Below are 17,927 nucleotides of genomic sequence, written 5' to 3' on the forward strand. Positions count from 1 at the left end.
GCCTCCCGTTTTAACCTCATCCCATAATTCATGAAATTTATGTCAATATCTTACCATGGAGTATCAAGGATATCTTGCTGCAGTTATACAAGGCCTTGCACCAGGAGCACTGTGTGCTGTCTTGGACTCAGGATCTGAGGAAGGATGTTCTGTCTTATGGAGGGAGTGCAGTGAAGGTTCACCGAACTGATTCCTGGGATTAGCAGGACTGACATGCAAGGGAAGAACGAATTGGGTAGGACGAGATTCACTAGAGTTTAGAAAAATGAGATGGGGCCAGAAGCTGGTTGAGAGCGATAAGCCTTTAACAGAATGACACAGGGTGGACGCAAAAAGGATGATCTCAACAACCAGGGGTCTTTGTTGAATTGTACTATGTTGGCTATTTAGGACTGAGATGAGGAGAAATGTCTTTACCTAGAGGGTAGGGAGCCTGTGGAATTCTCTCAACAGAAAGCAGTCGAGGCCAAAGCATTGAATGTTTTCAAGAAGGAGTTAGATATATTTCTTAGGACTAAAGGGATCAAAGGAAATGGGAAGAAAGCAGGAAGAGGGGACTGAGTTGGATAATCGGCTACGATACTAGTCAGTGGTGGAATAGGCTCAAAGGGCCGGCTGCTCCTCTGCTTTTCAATGTTTCACCCAGTTTTATCCTTCCCTTTGCTCACATGTTCTTATTACTGTGTAAAACCTCAAACTGCTGCCGTCAGTCAAGAGATGGGCCTGGGGTTTGGGTGAGGAGGGGTATCAAAAATCCAAGCCACAAGCTGAGTCCCATTGCTATCCTGCCAGTGAGTGGGATTCTTCAAGGAGCGGCATCCTTCACTAGCCTCAGGACAACTCAGTTACCTGGAGCTGTTGGTGCAAGGTAATGTCATTGGGCTGGTAATGCAGGTCACCAGAGTAATATTGAGAGTTCATGGTGATAGCAAGGTGGATGGAGAAGTTTAAATTCAGTTCTGAAAACAAAAGCCCAGAATGAAGATCTAATGGTGACCATCTAACCCCTGCCAATTGTCATGAAAACCCCTTTTCTATCACTAATGCTGTTTAGGGAAGGAAATCCCCCATCCTTACCTGGCCTGGCCTCCTTGTAATCCCAGACCCGCAGTTAATAAATGCTGGCAATTTTTCCCACATCATTAAAGGAATTAACAAAAAAAGTAGACGTAGTCATTTCTGGCCCAGTTATGTTCATTAGGAGAATTCAACACTATGTTTCACTCTGAATTCTACATTAAAACGCACCCCACGTCAGGCAATTTAAAAGACACAAACTTTACTCATATCATCCCCTTGGTAACTGGTTCAGTTATGATCAGTGATTGCATAAGCAAATTGATTTCCAGAGAAATAGATGCAATTTAAATATTTGATGATCGGTACACTTTTTATTCACTCATGGGATGTGGCTGTTGGCAGATCCAGCATTTACTGCCCATCCCTAGTTGCCCCTTGAGAAGGTGGGAGTGAGCTGCCTTCTTGTACTGCTGCAGTGCCTGTGCTGTGGGTTGACCCACAATGCCCTTAGGGAGGGGATTCCAGGATTTTGACCCAACAACAGTGAAGGAACGGGGATATATTTCCAAGTCAGGATGGTGAGTGGCTCGGAGGGGAACTTGCAGGGGGTGGTGTTCCCATGTATCTGCTGCCCTTGTCCTTCTAGATGGAAGTGGTCGTGGGTTTAGGAATGTGCTGTTGGAGCAACAGATTTCCTAGAATTCTGAAGAACATCTGGTTCTTGACCTATTCCTTTAGCCACGGTACTTATTTGGCTAGTCCAGATCTGTTTCTGGTCAATGATAAACACCTAGAATGTTGACAGTGGGGGATTCAGTGATAGTAATGCTATCAAACTGTGATGGTTAGATTCTCCCTTGTTAGAAATAGACAGTGACTGGCATCATTGTGATGTGAATGTTACTTGCCACTTGTCAGCCCAAACCTGGATATAGTCCAGATCTTGCTGCATATGAACACGGACTGCTTCAGTATCTGAGGAGTCGCAAATGGTGCTGAACTTTGTGCAATCATTGGCGAACATCCCCACTTCTGACATTATGATGGAGGGAAGGTCATTGATGAAGCAGTTGGGGTCTAGAACACAACCCTGAGAAACTCCTGCAAAGATACAGGACGCCAAAAGGTGTTGTGTTATTATTTAAGAAAAGCTGCAAAGAAAAGCCAGGGAACTATAGACAGGTGAGCCTGACGTCAGTGATGGGTACGTTGTTGGAGGAGATTCTGTGAGACAGGATCTGCATGCATTTGGAAAGGCAAGGACTGGTCAGGCATTGTCAATATGGCTTTGTATGTGGAAAATTGTGTCTCATAAACTTGATTGAGTTTTTTTGCGGACTTGACCAAGAAGAGAGATGAGGGTAGAATAGTACATGTCTACATGGACTTTAGTGAGGCTTTTGACAAGGTTCTGCACGGTAGACTGGTGAGTAAAGTTATGTCACATTGGATCCGGGGAGAGCTAGCCAATTGGATACAAAATTGACTTGATGGTAGGAAACAGAGGGCGATGATGGAGATAACAAAGTGTGGAGCTGGATGAACACAGCAGACCAAGCAGCATCTTAGGAGCACAAAAGCTGACGTTTCGGGCCTTTCTGATTAAGGGTCTAGGCCCAAAACGTCAGCTTTTGTGCTCCTGAGATGCTGCTTGGCCTGCTGTGTTCATCCAGCCCCACACTTTGTTATCTCAGATTCTCTAGCATCTGCAGTTCCCATTATCTCGGGGAGGATGGAGAGGTATTTTTCGGACAGGAGGCCTGTGACCAGCAGTATTCTGCAGGGAATCGGTGATGGTTCTACTGTTTGTCATTTATATAAACAATTTGGATGCGAATATAGGAAGCGTGAGGCTAGTAAGTTTGCATATAAAACCAAAATTGGCGGTATTGTGACGATGAAAAAAGTTATTTAAGAGAACAACAGGACCTGGATCAGCTGGACCAATAGTCTGAGGAATGGCAGATGAAGTTTAATTTAGATAAATACAAGGTGTTGCATTTTGAAAAGACAAACCAGGGCAGGACTTAGACAGTTAGTGGTGGGACCCTGGGGAGTGTTGTTGAACAGAGAGCCGAGGAGTTCAGGTACATAGTTCCTTGAAAGTGTCATCAGAGGTAGACAGGGCAGTGAGGAAGGCATTTGGCACATTGGCCTTTATCAGTCAAAGCATGAGTACAGGTGTTGGGATGTCGTGTTGCAGTTGTATAGGACATTGTTAAAACCACTTTTGGAGGACTGTGTACAATTCTGGTTGCCCTGCCATTGGAAGGATGTTATTTAAATATACAAGGATGTTACTGGGAATGGAAGGGTTGAGTTGTAAGGAGAGGCTAGATAGGCTGGGACCTTTTTTTCCCTGGACAGTAGGAGTTTGAGGAGTAACCTTATAGAGATTTACAGACTCATGAGGGGCATAGATCAGGTGAATATCAAAGGTCTTTTCCCTAGAGTAGCGGAGTTCAAAACTAGAGGGCGTAGGTTTAAGGTGAGAGGAGAAAGATTTAAAACGGACCTGAGGGGTGTTTTTTTCACTCAGAAGGTAGTTCCCATGTGGAGTGAACTGCCAGAGGAAGTGATAGATGCAGGTACAGTTACAGCATGTAAGAGATGTTTATACGGGTACATGAATAGGAAATGTTTAGAGAGATATGGGCCAAATGCAGGACTAGTTTAGGTTGGGAAACTTGGTTGGCATGGATGAGTTGAACTCAAGGGTCTGTTTCTGTAACTGTATGACTCTTTGTCTTGGAACTGAGATGACTGACTTCCAAGAACTACAACAATCTTCGTAGTTAACAAAGTGTGGAGCTGGATGAACACAGCAGGCCAAGCAGCATCTCAGGAGCACAAAAGCTGATGTTTCGGGCCTAGACCCTTCATCAGAAAAGGGGGATGGGGAGAGGGAACTGGAATAAATAGGGAGAGAGGGGGAGGTGGACCGAAGATGGATAGCAGAGAAGATAGGTGGAGAGGAGAGTGTGGGTGGGGAGGTAGGGAGGGGATAGGTCAGTCTGGGGAGGACGGACAGGTCAAGGGGGGCGGGATGAGGTCGTAGGTAGGAAATGGGGGTGGGGCTTGATGTGAGAGGAGGGGATGGATGAGAGGAAGAACAGGTTAGGGAGGCAGGAACGAGCTGGGCTGGTTTTGGGATGCAGTGGGGGGAGGGGAGATTTTGAAGCTTGTGAAGTCCACATTGATACCATTGGGCTGCAGGGCTCCCAAGTGGAATATGAGTTGCTGTTCCTGCAACGTAGAGGAAGCCACACCAGCTACAGCAGATGCAGTATACCAAATTGGCGGATGTGCTGGTGAACCTCTGCTTAATATGGAAAGTCATCTTGGGGCCTGGGATGGGGGCGAGGGAGGAGGTGTGGGGGCAGGTGTAGCACTTCCTGTGCTTGGAGGGGAAGGTGCAACCACAGGAAGTGCTACACTTGCCCCCACACCTCCTCCCTCACCCCCATCCCAGGCCCCAAGATGACTTTCCACATCAAGCAGATGTTCACCTGCACATCTGCCAATGTGGTATACTGAAGCCACCCATTCTGATTTCACATTTCTTGAATTGAATTTAAACTCTGAGATTGTTCAAAACTCTGGATTAATATTTCAGAAATAAACCCACTTTGCTTCGATATACCACATTGAGCGACTTGAAGTTGATATATCTGTCTGATAGCTGTAAACAATGCTCACCACTGAGACTGACATCTTAGCAATTCCTTCTTTTTAACGCAAGTCCCCTTTTTAACGATGTGTTAAAATTTAGCCTCAAACAACATCACCATCGGTGAAAAATTAACTGTTACAAGTGCAGAGTCACATTCCTTTAGAATTTAACTGATGGATATTTTATAAATTTCTATTTTAAATAAATGTTTTTAAGTCTTCTCAGCCTTCTTTTCTCACTCTTTCTTTCTCTGTATTTATCTCTCTTTCTGTATTGGATTGGACAGTGAAGCCACCCGTTCGCATTTACACTTCCTGATTAGTCATTACATTGTTACATCTATAATCATTCAGTCAGAAAATGAAGAAGGGTCCAGGCCCGAAACGTCAGCTTTCCTCCTCCTCTGATGCTGCTTGGCCTGCTGTGTTCATCCAGCTCTACACCTTGTTATCTCGGACTCTCCAGCATCTGCAGCTCCTACTACCTCTGAAACAATTTTAACTCTCTTCCAACTTACTACCCTGTTCCCACTTTCTCCCATACCCTTTGATGTCTTTTGCCCAAGACGTCTTTTTGTAATCTACTTTTAAAAAGGTGAATGAGAACTACACAATTTGCAGCAGTTCATGGGCTAAACGATAAAGAATTGGAGAACATCAGTTTCAGACTGGAACCTTATCAATCCAAGTTAACTGAATTAAAAGCCGGCATCTTTAACAGTGCAGCACTTCCTCAGAAAGGTACTGAGCAGGTCAATCTATATTATGGATTCAAGTCGGGGACTTATGAAGCTCACATCCGAAATTGGAGCTGCAAACTGTTCTGGCGTGGATCAGAGACCTTGTTCATTGAGTTACCATAACAACAAGCTCCTTTTGTACTCGTGTTTTCAGTCTCTCCTATCTAATTGTAAATACAATTCAGTTAACTTGGGACAGATAAAGCTTCGGTCTGCAACTGATGTTCTCCAATTCTTAATTGTTTAGCCCATGAATTGCTGCAAATTACATAGCTCTCATTCGCCTTCTTAACAGCAGATTATAAAAAGGCGCCTGGGTCACAGGGAATAACGTTGACTCTGAGGAAAATGCTGTAACAAATGAAAGATTAATAAATGCTTCAATAAAAAGCACAGAGTGGTCTAATCTCACAGAGATCAATGCGCACTTGTTAAAAGAAATGAGAAAGTGAAGCAAGATGGGAATAAAATAAATAAAGGTGCAGAAATAAATTAACTTACTACGGGAAGCTGACATGGAACTGGATTTTCCACTACTTATTACCCTCCACAAATCTTTATTAAGAAACTTAACAATGAATTGTCACTGAGGGTACAGCCAGAACAATTGGTTATTTCTGGGATAACAAGGAGTGGAGCTGGATGAACACAGCAGACCGAGCAGCATCAGAGGAGCAGGAAAGCTGACGTTTCAGGCCTGGACCCCCAAAATGTCAGCTTTCCAGCTCCTCGGATGCTGCTTGGCCTGCTGTGTTCATTCAACTCTATATCTTGTTATCTAATAAGTTGGATGGTCAGCCATGATCATATCAAATGGCAGGAAAGGCTCGAAGGGCCCACTCCTGCTCTTATTTCCTGCATTTCTAGAATGTGTCGGATTTAATCCTCGTGCTCAGGAGAACCCAGTCAATGAAGACCAGAATATGGTCCTTACAAACGCGGTCAACAATCGCCCACAATGTTTGAAACCGAAAGGGGAGATTGTTACTTTCCACTTGTTTGTCTAAAGGATCTCACTCCAGACCTGTGTGACCACCGCTCAATGCCCTCCGCCCACTGACCGCACTAACTGTAAAAGATACCGTGGCAATATTTTGAAGTTTACCAGGGAGATTTTTTTCATTCATGGGATATGAGCTCCACTGGCAGGGCCAGTGTTTATTGCGCCCATCCCTATCTGCCCCTTGAGAATGCGGTGGTGAGCTGCCTTCTTGAACCGCAGCAGTCCATGTGGTGTTGGAATACCCACAATGCTATTCCAGGATTTTGACCCCATGAAGGAACGGGGATATATTTCCAAGTTAGTCCAGCATTCCTGAGTGTCTATGCTAAAGTTTATCCTTTAGGGTGTCACTCAGACCACCGGATGCTATGTTATGATTACACTCTAAAAGTACTTAATTGGCTGGAAAACACTTTGGGACATCTTGAGTTTTGTGATAGGTGCCATAGAGATGCAATCCTGAGGAAGAGGGCTGAAACAGTTTAGCATTGCCTTAATCAAGATTGTTATCTGCACCTTCTCCAAGTGAAATGCACCTTAAGACTGGGTAAATCGCACCAATATGGGCCTGAAGCCTGCCATGGTCAGTGAGTAGCAAATAATACAGAGACAAGGCAGGAGAATGGGGTTGAGAAACCGATCAGCTCTGATTGAATGGTGGAGCAGACCAGATGGGCTGAATGGCCTAATTATGCTTATATCTTGTGGTCTTATGATCTAACCAATCCAGTTTGTCTTCATTCTGTCTCAAATGATACCAACTGAGGCATCAGCTACCAAACAAAGTCTATCAGAGATGAATTTCTCTTCTGAAATCCAGAGTTATGATGAAGATTCTTTGTTCGTGTCAAGCTTCTTCATAATTCCACTGCAGTTCCATTTTGCCCTCTGTTGCTATCCCTCATAAATCTTTGCTGTAATTTGGAATGGAATTAGTGTGCGTATAACCTGAGTCATTCATCAAAGCCCTTCACCAACTCAAATCAAAGATGACATCCTGCCAATTCTTATTTCCAATCATTTAAGGGACTTTGTAGTCAGCTTTCCAACCAGCCAAATTGCTCAAAATGCATTTAATAAATAAATCGGTACCGACTTGAACCCTGACAAGACTGTTTCCTGAAATTCTATTGCCTGTCTTTGTAGGTTTGTTTCTGTTCGAAACTTAAATATAGTTAAAACAATACACTAAAAAAAGAGAGTTTTGACTCGAAACATCAACTTTTGTGCTCCTGAGATGCTGGTTGTCCTACTGTGTTTATCCAGCCCCACACTTTGTTATCCCAGAAACTCTTGATAATTACTTTTAAAAGGATACTTGTGATTTTGGTGCGTGTGCCGCAGCCTGTTGACTTGCTTGAAGGATTGTTCTATAAGACAACAGCTGGCTTCGGCTGTTTGCAGTGTTTTTGTGTCTAAGACGTAGCCGGACTATGGTGGTTTCACCAAATATTACAGATTTGGATATATTGAGGAATCTTGGCATGGGGGTTTTGGGAGGCGGGCGCTGGAGGATGGGGAATTGAGTCGGGAATATGGAGTGACTGTCTTTGGGATTTTGTACAGTTGATAGGAGTAAGTTGATATTGCTGAGGTTGGTGAGCTGTTAAATGAAGGTTAGATCAGCAGTTTCTCAGACAGAGCTAATTGCTCCGATGGTGCTATATTGAAGCACAAGGCATTGTGCCATTGTCCCAGCCAATGTCCCTCAGCCATTATCATTAAAATCAAATTATGCAATCATTATCTCTTTCGTCTTTTTGGGAGTTTGCTGTGTGCAAATTGGCTGCCTTGTGCTTACTTTATAACATGTTTGGCAGCATGTCAAATGCATTTAATTGACTGTAAAGCCGTTGGGACATTCTGAGGTCACAAAGGGTGCGAACAAAACAGAAGGCTGCCTGTAATCAGAGATAATGGGACCTGCAGATGCTGGAGAATCCGAGATGAACACAGCAGGGCAAGCAGCATCTCAGGAGCACAAAAGCTGACTTTTTGGGCCGAGACCCTTCATCAGAGAGGCCCGAAACGTTAGCTTTTGTGCTCCTAAGATGCTGCTTGGCCTGCTGTGTTCATCCAGCTTCACACTTTGTCATCTCAGAAGGCTGCCTGTCTATTTTTTGACTGCCTGTCTGTCCTTCCATTGTCTGCTTGTTTGTCTGGCTATCCTTGAAGGGTCTGCCTGTGTGTGTCTGAGTGTCCTGTGCCTGTCTGCCTGTGTCTGTCTGTCCTTTGATCGTTCTTCTAACCTTCGATGTAATTTTTTATGTGTGCCTTCACATTGAATTTCTTGTGGAAATCTAAATGCACTGACACCCTCCATGACAAAGCAACCCACGTGACTGGCACCACATCGGGCACCTTCATCACCTCCCCCTTCGCCAACGCCCAGTAGCAACAGTGTGTGCACTGCAAAAATTCAACAATCATTTCCCGAACCCACAATCTCTACCACCAAGGACAAAAACAGAAAAATCTGTGTGTTGAACGGTATCTTCTGGCTTGGAACGTATGTAACACTAAATTCCAGATTCCATTTAATAGTGGCTGGCTTTTAGTAATTGGCTCCTAGTTCACATCTCCACCATCCTCACAGTGATTAACGTAGTAAATCCTTTTCTAATTTTAAAGCCTTCATAAGCTATTGCACAGCTGAGGGCAAAGAGATGATGGCCTAGTGGTATTATTGCTGGACTGTTAGTGTAGAGACCTAGATAATGTCTTGGGGAGCTGGGTTCAGATCCCACCACAGCAGCTGATGGAATTTGAATTCAATAAAAAAAATCTGGAATTAAGAATCTAATGATGACTGTTCCAGGAAAAACCCATCTGGCTCCCTAATGTCCTTTAGGGAAGGAAGCTGCCATCCTTACCTGGTCTGGCCTACATGTGACTCCAGACCCTCGGTAATGTGTTTGACTCATTACTGCCCTCTGGATTATTAGGGATGGGCAATAAATATACCCTGGCCAGCAACGCCCTCATCCTGTTAATAAATTCAAAAAGGGACCCACAACCTGTTCAAACTTCCTTGTTAAATTCTCACCTCATAGTCAAGGTGATATCATTGTATGTGTCTTGCCCACTGTTTCCATATCCTCTCTGAAATGTGGAGATCTAAACTATTCACATGGGCTCCAATTGAAAGCTAATGTTATACTTTGCCACAAAAACAGAGATTGCTGAAGAAACTCAGCAGGTCTAGCAGCATTTGTACAGAGAGAAGCAGAGTTAATGTTTCGAGTCCAGTGACCCTTCTTTGGGGCAATCTGAAGTTGAGGGTCAAACCAATGACCTCAGGGTAGGAGGCATCCTACATTAAACTGCCCGCCTATCTCTCACTCCACAGCTCAGCATGCTATTACCAAATCTTTAATACAGGTTCTTAGGAATCCAATGCTAACAAAAAGCAGAATCAGGAGAAATGCTTGAATGTTGTCAGGGCCCATAGCCTTTGCAGTATCCAGTGTCTCCAACTGTTTCTTAATATCACGTGGAGTGAATCGAATTGGCTGAAAACTGGTATCTGTGACGCTGGGGACCACTGGAGGAGGCCGAGATGGATCATCCACTCGGCACTTCTGGCTGAAGATTGCTGCAAATGCTTCAGCCTTACCTTTTGCACTGATGTGCTGGGCTCTTCCATCAATGAGGATGAGGATATTTGTGGAGCTTCCTCTTCCAGTTAGAAATATTTCAGGGGAAGCTGGATAAACACATGAACTAGACAGAACAGAAGGAAATGATCAGAGTGTGAGTAAAGGATGCTATTATGAGTCACGGTGTGGACTGAATGGCCGATTGAGTATAATTCCATGTAAACATTTTTCATTTAAATTGAATCTATGCTATTTGAGATCTAGCAGCATTTTTCTATTCACTCCTGGGACCTGAGTATTGCTGGCCAGGCCAGTATTTATTGGCCATCCCTAGTTGTCCCCTTGAGAAGGTGGGGATGAGCTGCCTTCTTGAACTGCTGCAGTCCATGTGCTGTGGGTTGACCCACAATGCCCTTGGGGAGAGAATTCCCGGATTTAGACCCAGTGACACTGAAGCAGCGGTGATGTATGCCCATTAAGAGCATTGTGCTGGGAGATGGGGATTTCCTCTGAGCAGCTTTGACTCTGGACTTTGAAGGAAACTGCGTCTCAGTGACAGAAACTCTGAACACATTCATGGTGACGCCTTTACTATGAGAAAATGTAGAAAACTGATGTCAACGCCTGGCAGATTGAGCAGTTTCTGTGACAGCATTTGTTTTGCCAGCCTAGTGCTTAGTTTGTCCAGCATTCTCTGAGTTGGATTCACATTCATCCACAGTGTTTTATCTTTTTCTGAGGTTATGCTGGGACACTATAAAATGCTGGTTAGGCCACAGCTAGACTACTGTGTGCAGTTCTGGCCATGACGTTATAGGAAGGATGTGATTACACTAGAGAAGGTGCAGAGGGGGTTTACCAGGATGCTACCTGGTCATGAGGGAGGCTCTAAGGAACGATTGGAGACTGGATTTGTTTTCCTTGGAGCCGCAGAAGTTGAGAGAGAGCCTAATAAAGGTGTATAAGATTATGAGGATGTAGATGTCAGTTGAGATGAAGTTGAGAGAGAGCCTAATAAAGGTGTATAAGATTATGAGGATGTAGTTGTCATGGATAGGAGGCACTTCCATTATTAGACAGAGGTCAATAATCAGGGGCATATTTAAGGTAAAAGGTAGGAAGCTCAGAGAAGAGTTGAGGAGATTTTTTTTCTCATCCAGAGGATAGTGGAGGTCTGCAATTCAAATGCCTGAAAGAGAAGCTGAGTCAGAAACTCTCGTAACATTGAAGCAGTACGTAAATATTCACCTATGATACCATTGTCCACAAGGGGCGGAAGATGGGATCGGTGTGGTCAGATCTTTGTTGAATGGCATGGACATAAAGGGCTGAATGGCCTCATTCTGTACTGTAAACATCAGCTGGAAGGGCTGAATGATCTTCTTTTGCTCCTAAATTTTGTGTGCCAAAAATATTAAAGGATTTATGCATGTTAAAATCATGTAACGAATGACCGGGTTTATGTCCTATTCATTTATGTACTGATCTGAAATGTAAATAACTAACAGAAGAAGAAATTGCTGGAGAAGCTCAGTAGGTCTGGCCGCATCTGTGGTGAGAAATCAGAGTTAGTGTTTCAGGTCGAGTGATCCATCCTCAGAAGGGTCCTGCTTTGAGGAAGGGTCTTTCGACCGAAAACGTTAACCCTGATTTCTCATCACCGATGCTTCTAGGCCTGCTGAGCTTCTCCAGCAACTTCTATTATTGTTTCTCATTTACAGCATCCACAGCTCTTTCAGTTTTTATATAAATAACTAACTCCAGTCCCCAGTTTAACACACATGGCCAGTGGCTGGTATTGTTTGGATAAACACTGGTATATTTGGATAAACACTGGGAAATTTGGATAAACACTGGGAAATTTGGATAAACACTGGGAAATTTGGATAAACACTGGTATATTTGGATAAACACTGGTATATTTGGATAAACACTGGTATATTTGGATAAACACTGGTCCTTGTCAATGAGTATTCTTACTTCCTGAGGTTTCACCCTAAACACAAGCTGCTACACAGTAGAGAAAACAAATGTGTAGACTGGGAGAGAAATTTCACTTCTCTGCTGTTCATGGATTGTGGCTGACTCTGACAGGCGGAACAATTGAAGATAGATAGATAGATTGAAGATAGAACATAGAACATTGCAGCACAGTACAGACCCTTCGGCCCTCGATGTTGTGCCGACCTGTCATACCGATCTCAAGCCCATCTAACCTACACTATTCCATGTACGTCCATACGCTTATCCAATGACAACTTAAATGTACCTAAAATTGGCAAATCTACTACTGTTGCAGGCAAAGCGTTCCATTCCCTTACTACTTTCTGAGTAAAGAAACTACCTCTGACATCTGTCCTATATCTTTCACCCCTCAATTTAAAGCTGTGCCCCCTCGTGCTCGCCGTCACCATCCGAGGAAAAAGGCTTTCCCTATCCACCCTATTTAATCCTCTGATTACTTTATATGTTTCAATTAAGTCACCTCTCAACCTTCTTCTCTCGAATGAAAACAGCCTCAATTCCCTCAGCCTTTCCTCGTAAGACCTTCCCTCCATACCAGGCAACATCCTAGTAAATCTCCTCTGCCCCCTTTCCAAAGCTTCCACATCCTTCTTATAATGCGGTGACCAGAACTGTACACAATACTCCAAGTGCTGCCGCACCAGAGTTTTGTACAGCTTCACCATAACCTCTGGGTTCCAGAACTCGATCCCTCTATTAATAAAAGCTAAAACACTGTATGCCTTCTTAACAGCCCTGTCAACCTGGGTGGCAACTTTCAAGGATCTGTGTACATGGACACCGAGATCTTTCTGCTCATCTACACTACTAAGAATCTTACCATTAGCCCTGTACTTTGCCTTCTGGTTACTCCTACCAAAGTGCATCACCTCACACTTGTCTGCATTAAACTCCACTTGCCACCTCTCAGCCCAGCTCTACAGCTTATCTATGTCTCTCTGCAACCGACAGCATCCTTCGTCACTATCCACAACTCCACTGACCTTAGTGTCATCTGCAAATTTACTAACCCATCCTTCTATGCCATCATCCAGGTCATTTATAAAAATGACAAACAACAGTGGACCCAACACCGACCCTTGCGGTACACCACTAGTAACTGGTCTCCAGGATGAACATTTCCCATCAACGACCACCCTCTGTCTACTTTCAGCAAACCAATTTCCGATCCAAACTGCTATATCTCCCACAATTCCATTCCTCCGCATTTTGTACAATAGCCTACTGTGGGGGACCTTATCGAACACCTTGCTGAAATCCATATAGAAATAGAGGATGGATTTACTTAACATAACTTTGAATATAGAGTTTCCGGGTCATAATGGTGTTCAATTGTTACCTTCCACAGGAATGGTTGACTAAATTTGGCTACTTGGCTCACCTGGATCCAACTGATCAACTTCAAACCCAAGAAGCATTGACTCAGGCCATTAAAGCCATGCAGAGGTTTGGAGGCCTTGAAATTAATGGACTATTAGGTATGTGCTGGCGTTTCCAAAGCCAAGTTTGTATTTCAAATAAGCTTTTATATATTTCAGTTTGTGATTTTGATTCGCCCCCAGTAGCTGTCGAAAGAGCTCTGCTTCTCTTCCTTCACTCTTTTATTGATCACAGTTAATGCTTGGAAAGGCTAGTTTTGTCACCCATCATCCCCATGAACCGAGTGGCTCTCTGGGCTATTGCAGAGAGGGGATTAAAGGATCAACCACATTACTGAGGCTCTGGGGTCACATGTAGGCCAGACCAGGTAAGGATGGCAGATTCCACTCCCTGAAGGCCATTTACAAATCAGACACATTTTTACAGCAGTTGGCATTTAGGTGGCTGACATCAAATTAATTTTTATTTCCAGATATTTTTTGTCGATGAATACAAATTTCATAATCTCACATGTGACCGTTACACGGGGGTTCTGGATTACCAGTACACAGCAGATAAATGATCTCCTGACTCCCCAAAGCCTGACCATCATCCAAAACGCACAAGCCAGGAGTGGGTGGAATACTCCCCACTTGCCTGGATGGGGGCAGCCCCAACAACACTCAAGAAGCTTGATACCATCCAGGGCAAAGCAGCCGCTTGATTGGTACGACACCCACAAACATCCCACTCCCCCCACCACCGATGCTCAGTCACAGCAGTGTGTACTATCTACAAGATGCTCTGTAGAAATTCACTAAGGCTCCTCAGGCAGCACCTTCCAAACCCATGACCATTTCCATCTAGAAGGAGAAGAGCAGCAGATACATGGGAACACCACCCCCTGCAAGTTCCCCTCCGAGCCACTCCCCATCCTGACTTGGAAATATATCCCTGTTCCTTCACTGTCGCTGGGTCAAAATCCTGGAATTCCCGAAGGACATTGTGAGTCAACCCCCAGCACATAGTCAGCTGCGGTTCAAGAAGGCAGCTCACCCCCACCTTCTCAAGGGGCAGTTAGGGATGGGGCAATAAATGCTGGACCCAGCCGGTGATACCCACGTCTCAGGAATGAATTTCAAAAAGAGTAACAATTTGTATCTGCACAGTGTCTATAAAGTTGTGAAGCATTGCAGTGTTTCGAAGGGACATCAACAAAAATTCAACAATGAATCCACATTAAAATGATGTTCAGGCAGTGAACCCAAACCTCGGGCAAAGATTTTAAGGTGTGTCTGAAAGGAGGAGGTAGAATCGTCACCTCCAGTAGTTAGGTGAAGGGAATTGTAGATGCCAGGAGCAGATGAGTGCAGACATCTCGGAGAATTTTCGGGAGTGATGTGGGTGTCAAAAATAATCCACAGATGTTAAACAGTGAGATTCAGCGTCTATTTTAGGTGAAAATGCTGGCTGTAATCAGTCAGATGTGATCGTAGTTTAAAACTAACATGGAGCAAATAATAAGCGATTAATACGTTAATCCTTGTACTGAGAGATTACAGTTTTGTGATGAGCTAGAAACATTAAGAACAGGTTAGATTATCTGTTGCATCCCGCACTGATATTAAGCAGGAAATGAAGGGGCATCAACAAATTTACAGATAAAGGCAATGTAATCATTTTGAAGAGGATGGAACAGTTAGAGTGAGAAACAACTTGAAGAAATATTTGCATTTGTACATCACACTTCACACCCTCAGTACGTCTCAATGTGCTTTGCAGGAGATGGAGCAGTTTTGGCATGTTGATCCTGTTCTTATTTAGAAAACACAACAGCCAAGCTACACACTGCAAGTCCCCACAAGCAGCAAAATGGAAATGGAAAAGAAACCCTGTTTTTGAGGGAGGATTGAGGGGATAATCATTGATCAGGATACAGGGAGGATTTCTCTGCTTATCTCCGGATGAGATTGGAATTTGACTGTCACTTCAGGGAGAGAAAGGCCTTGGGTTAACACCTCACCTCAACGTTGTAACTCAGAGAGTTTGCACAGATGGTGAGAGACAGTCGGGGATAATTCTCTCCCATTTCTCATCCCTGGGCTGAACATGACAAAATGTATTTCTTAGAAGGAGTATTTCAGCCATCTCGAGTTTTGGTCATTTGAGGAAGACATGAACAGGTTTTATTGCAAATTTAAATCAAAGAAAGAACAAGCGTTTAATTTCATAACATGACTTTAACAAACGTCTGTTTCCTAAAGACACACACACATGCACACACCAGTAAACACACTCGCGCACGCGCGCACACACACAGACACACACACACACACACACACACAAATACACACACACACACACAAACAAATACACACACACACACACATAGACACACACAACTACACACACAACTGTACACACACACGTACACACATACACACACACACACAAATACACACACACACATACACACACAAATACACACACTCTGACACACACACACACAAATACTCACATACACAGACACACACACACTCACATATATAGACACACACACACACAGACACACACACACACACACACAAATACACCACACACATAGACACACACACACATACACAAATACACACACACACACAGACACACACAGACACACACACACAACACACAGACGCGCGCGCGCACACACACACACTCACACACACACACACACACACACACACAGACGCGCGCACACACACACACAAATACACACAACTTTGAAGCATGTATCAAAATGTATTGCCGTCCCTTCACTGTCGCTGAGCCAAAATCCTGGGATTCCCTCCCTGCAGGCAATGTGGGTCAACCCACAGCACATGGGCTGCAGCAGTTCAAGAAGTCAGCTCACCCCCACCATCTCAAAGGGCAACTAGGGATAGGCAAGAAATGCCGGGCCCAGCCAGCGACATCCCATGAATGAATAAAAAGTAATTAATTACAAAAATAAACAACAAATCTGTAGAATCGTACCATCTCGCCATAGCTGTACTGAAGTTTAACACTGGACTCGTACCCAATACAGGTAAATGTATTCAACTCTGTGAGCAGTTACTGTACAAGCCCCTGCTGGCATTTAGACAAAAAGAAGATAAAACACTCACAACAATCAGAAACCTCGCTTCCCTTTCTTTCCAGCTTAGCAACAAATGCACAAATACCCAGACAGCTCTGTGCAATATCTTTTATAGAATGTGACCTCTGCTTGTGAAGAATTCTCTCAGTATGGGACTGCTTTGTAAAAACAGTGGAAATCCTCCTGTGCAGAGAGTTTTGAGGCTGAGGAAGCAACTCATTTCCGGGCTCCATGACTGGACCACATGAAGGAATTTCTTAAGAGAGGTAAATAGAGAACCAGGGGTTAGCAACATATGGGAATGGATGGCTAAACTTTCCTCAGCCACAGTTAGAGTACTGGAAAAGATGGAAATAGATTTATAAAGATGATACCAGAACTTTGACCCAATTACAAGTTAGTTCTCTTTCGTATTGAAGAGAGTAGGATTGGGGGTAACCAAATAGAGTTTGTTAAAATTGTGCAAAGTTGTGACTGCGTGGATACAGAGAGAGTGTTTCCAGGTGCAGGAAAGAGCAAGTTTAGAGGCCACAGGTATCAGGCAGTGACTTGAAAATCCAACTGGGAATTCAGGTGAAACAAATAGTTTGGGTGGAGCAGATTTTGTCAGGTGTGTCCAGGATGGATTTCTGACTCAATATGTCAGCCAACTAACGGGGGAGGCCATGTTGGATTTAGTGCTGGGCAAAGAACCAAGACAGGTGTCAGATCTCTCGGTGGGAGAGACTTTCGGTGATAGCAATCGCAACTCCCTGACCTTTACTATAGCCACGGAGATGGATAGGACCAGATGGTATGGGAACTTATTTAATTAGGGGAGGGGGAATTACAATGCTATTACGCAGGGACTGTGGAACACCAACTGGGGTCAGATGTTCTCAGGGAAATGCACGATAGAAATGTGGAGGTTGTTTAGGGAGCAGTTGCTTCAGATACTGGATAGGTTTGTCCCACTGAGGCAAGGAAAGGATGGTCAGGTGAAGGAACCTTGGATGACAAGACGTGTGGTACACCTCGTCAAGAGGAAGAAGGAAGCTTATTAAGGTTGAGGAAGCAAGGATCGGACAGGGCTCTAGAGAGCTACAAGGCAGCCAGGAAGGAACTGAAGAATGGACTTAGGAGAGCTAGAAGGGGGTATGAGAAAACCTTGGTGGGTAGGATCAGGGAAAACTCCAAGGTTTTTGATACTTATGTGAGGAACAAGAGGATGGCCAGAGTGAGGGCAGGACCAAACAGGGATAGTGGAGGGAACTTGTGCCTGGACTCGGAGGAGGTAGGGGAGGTCCTTAATGAATACTTTGCTTCAATATTCACCTGTAAGAGGGACCTTGACGTTTGTGAGGACAGCATGAAACAGGCTGATATGCTCGAACAGGTTGATGTTAGGAAGG

At 44.1% G+C, this 17,927-nt stretch overlaps 1 protein-coding gene across 1 annotated transcript in view; it reads left to right on the top strand.

The window, feature by feature from the left end:
- The window catches only part of mmp17a (matrix metallopeptidase 17a), a 104,666-nt gene that overhangs the window by 24,659 nt on the left and 62,080 nt on the right, over positions 1-17,927 (top strand). Inside the window, exon 2 of the mRNA XM_059654888.1 lies at positions 13,408-13,537. Within this exon, the coding sequence (XP_059510871.1) occupies positions 13,408-13,537 (130 nt within the window). The remainder of the gene's footprint in view (positions 1-13,407; positions 13,538-17,927) is intronic.

The sequence above is a fragment of the Stegostoma tigrinum genome, chromosome 26 (genome assembly GCF_030684315.1).
Source record: "Stegostoma tigrinum isolate sSteTig4 chromosome 26, sSteTig4.hap1, whole genome shotgun sequence".
Classification (NCBI taxonomy): Eukaryota; Metazoa; Chordata; class Chondrichthyes; order Orectolobiformes; family Stegostomatidae; genus Stegostoma; species Stegostoma tigrinum.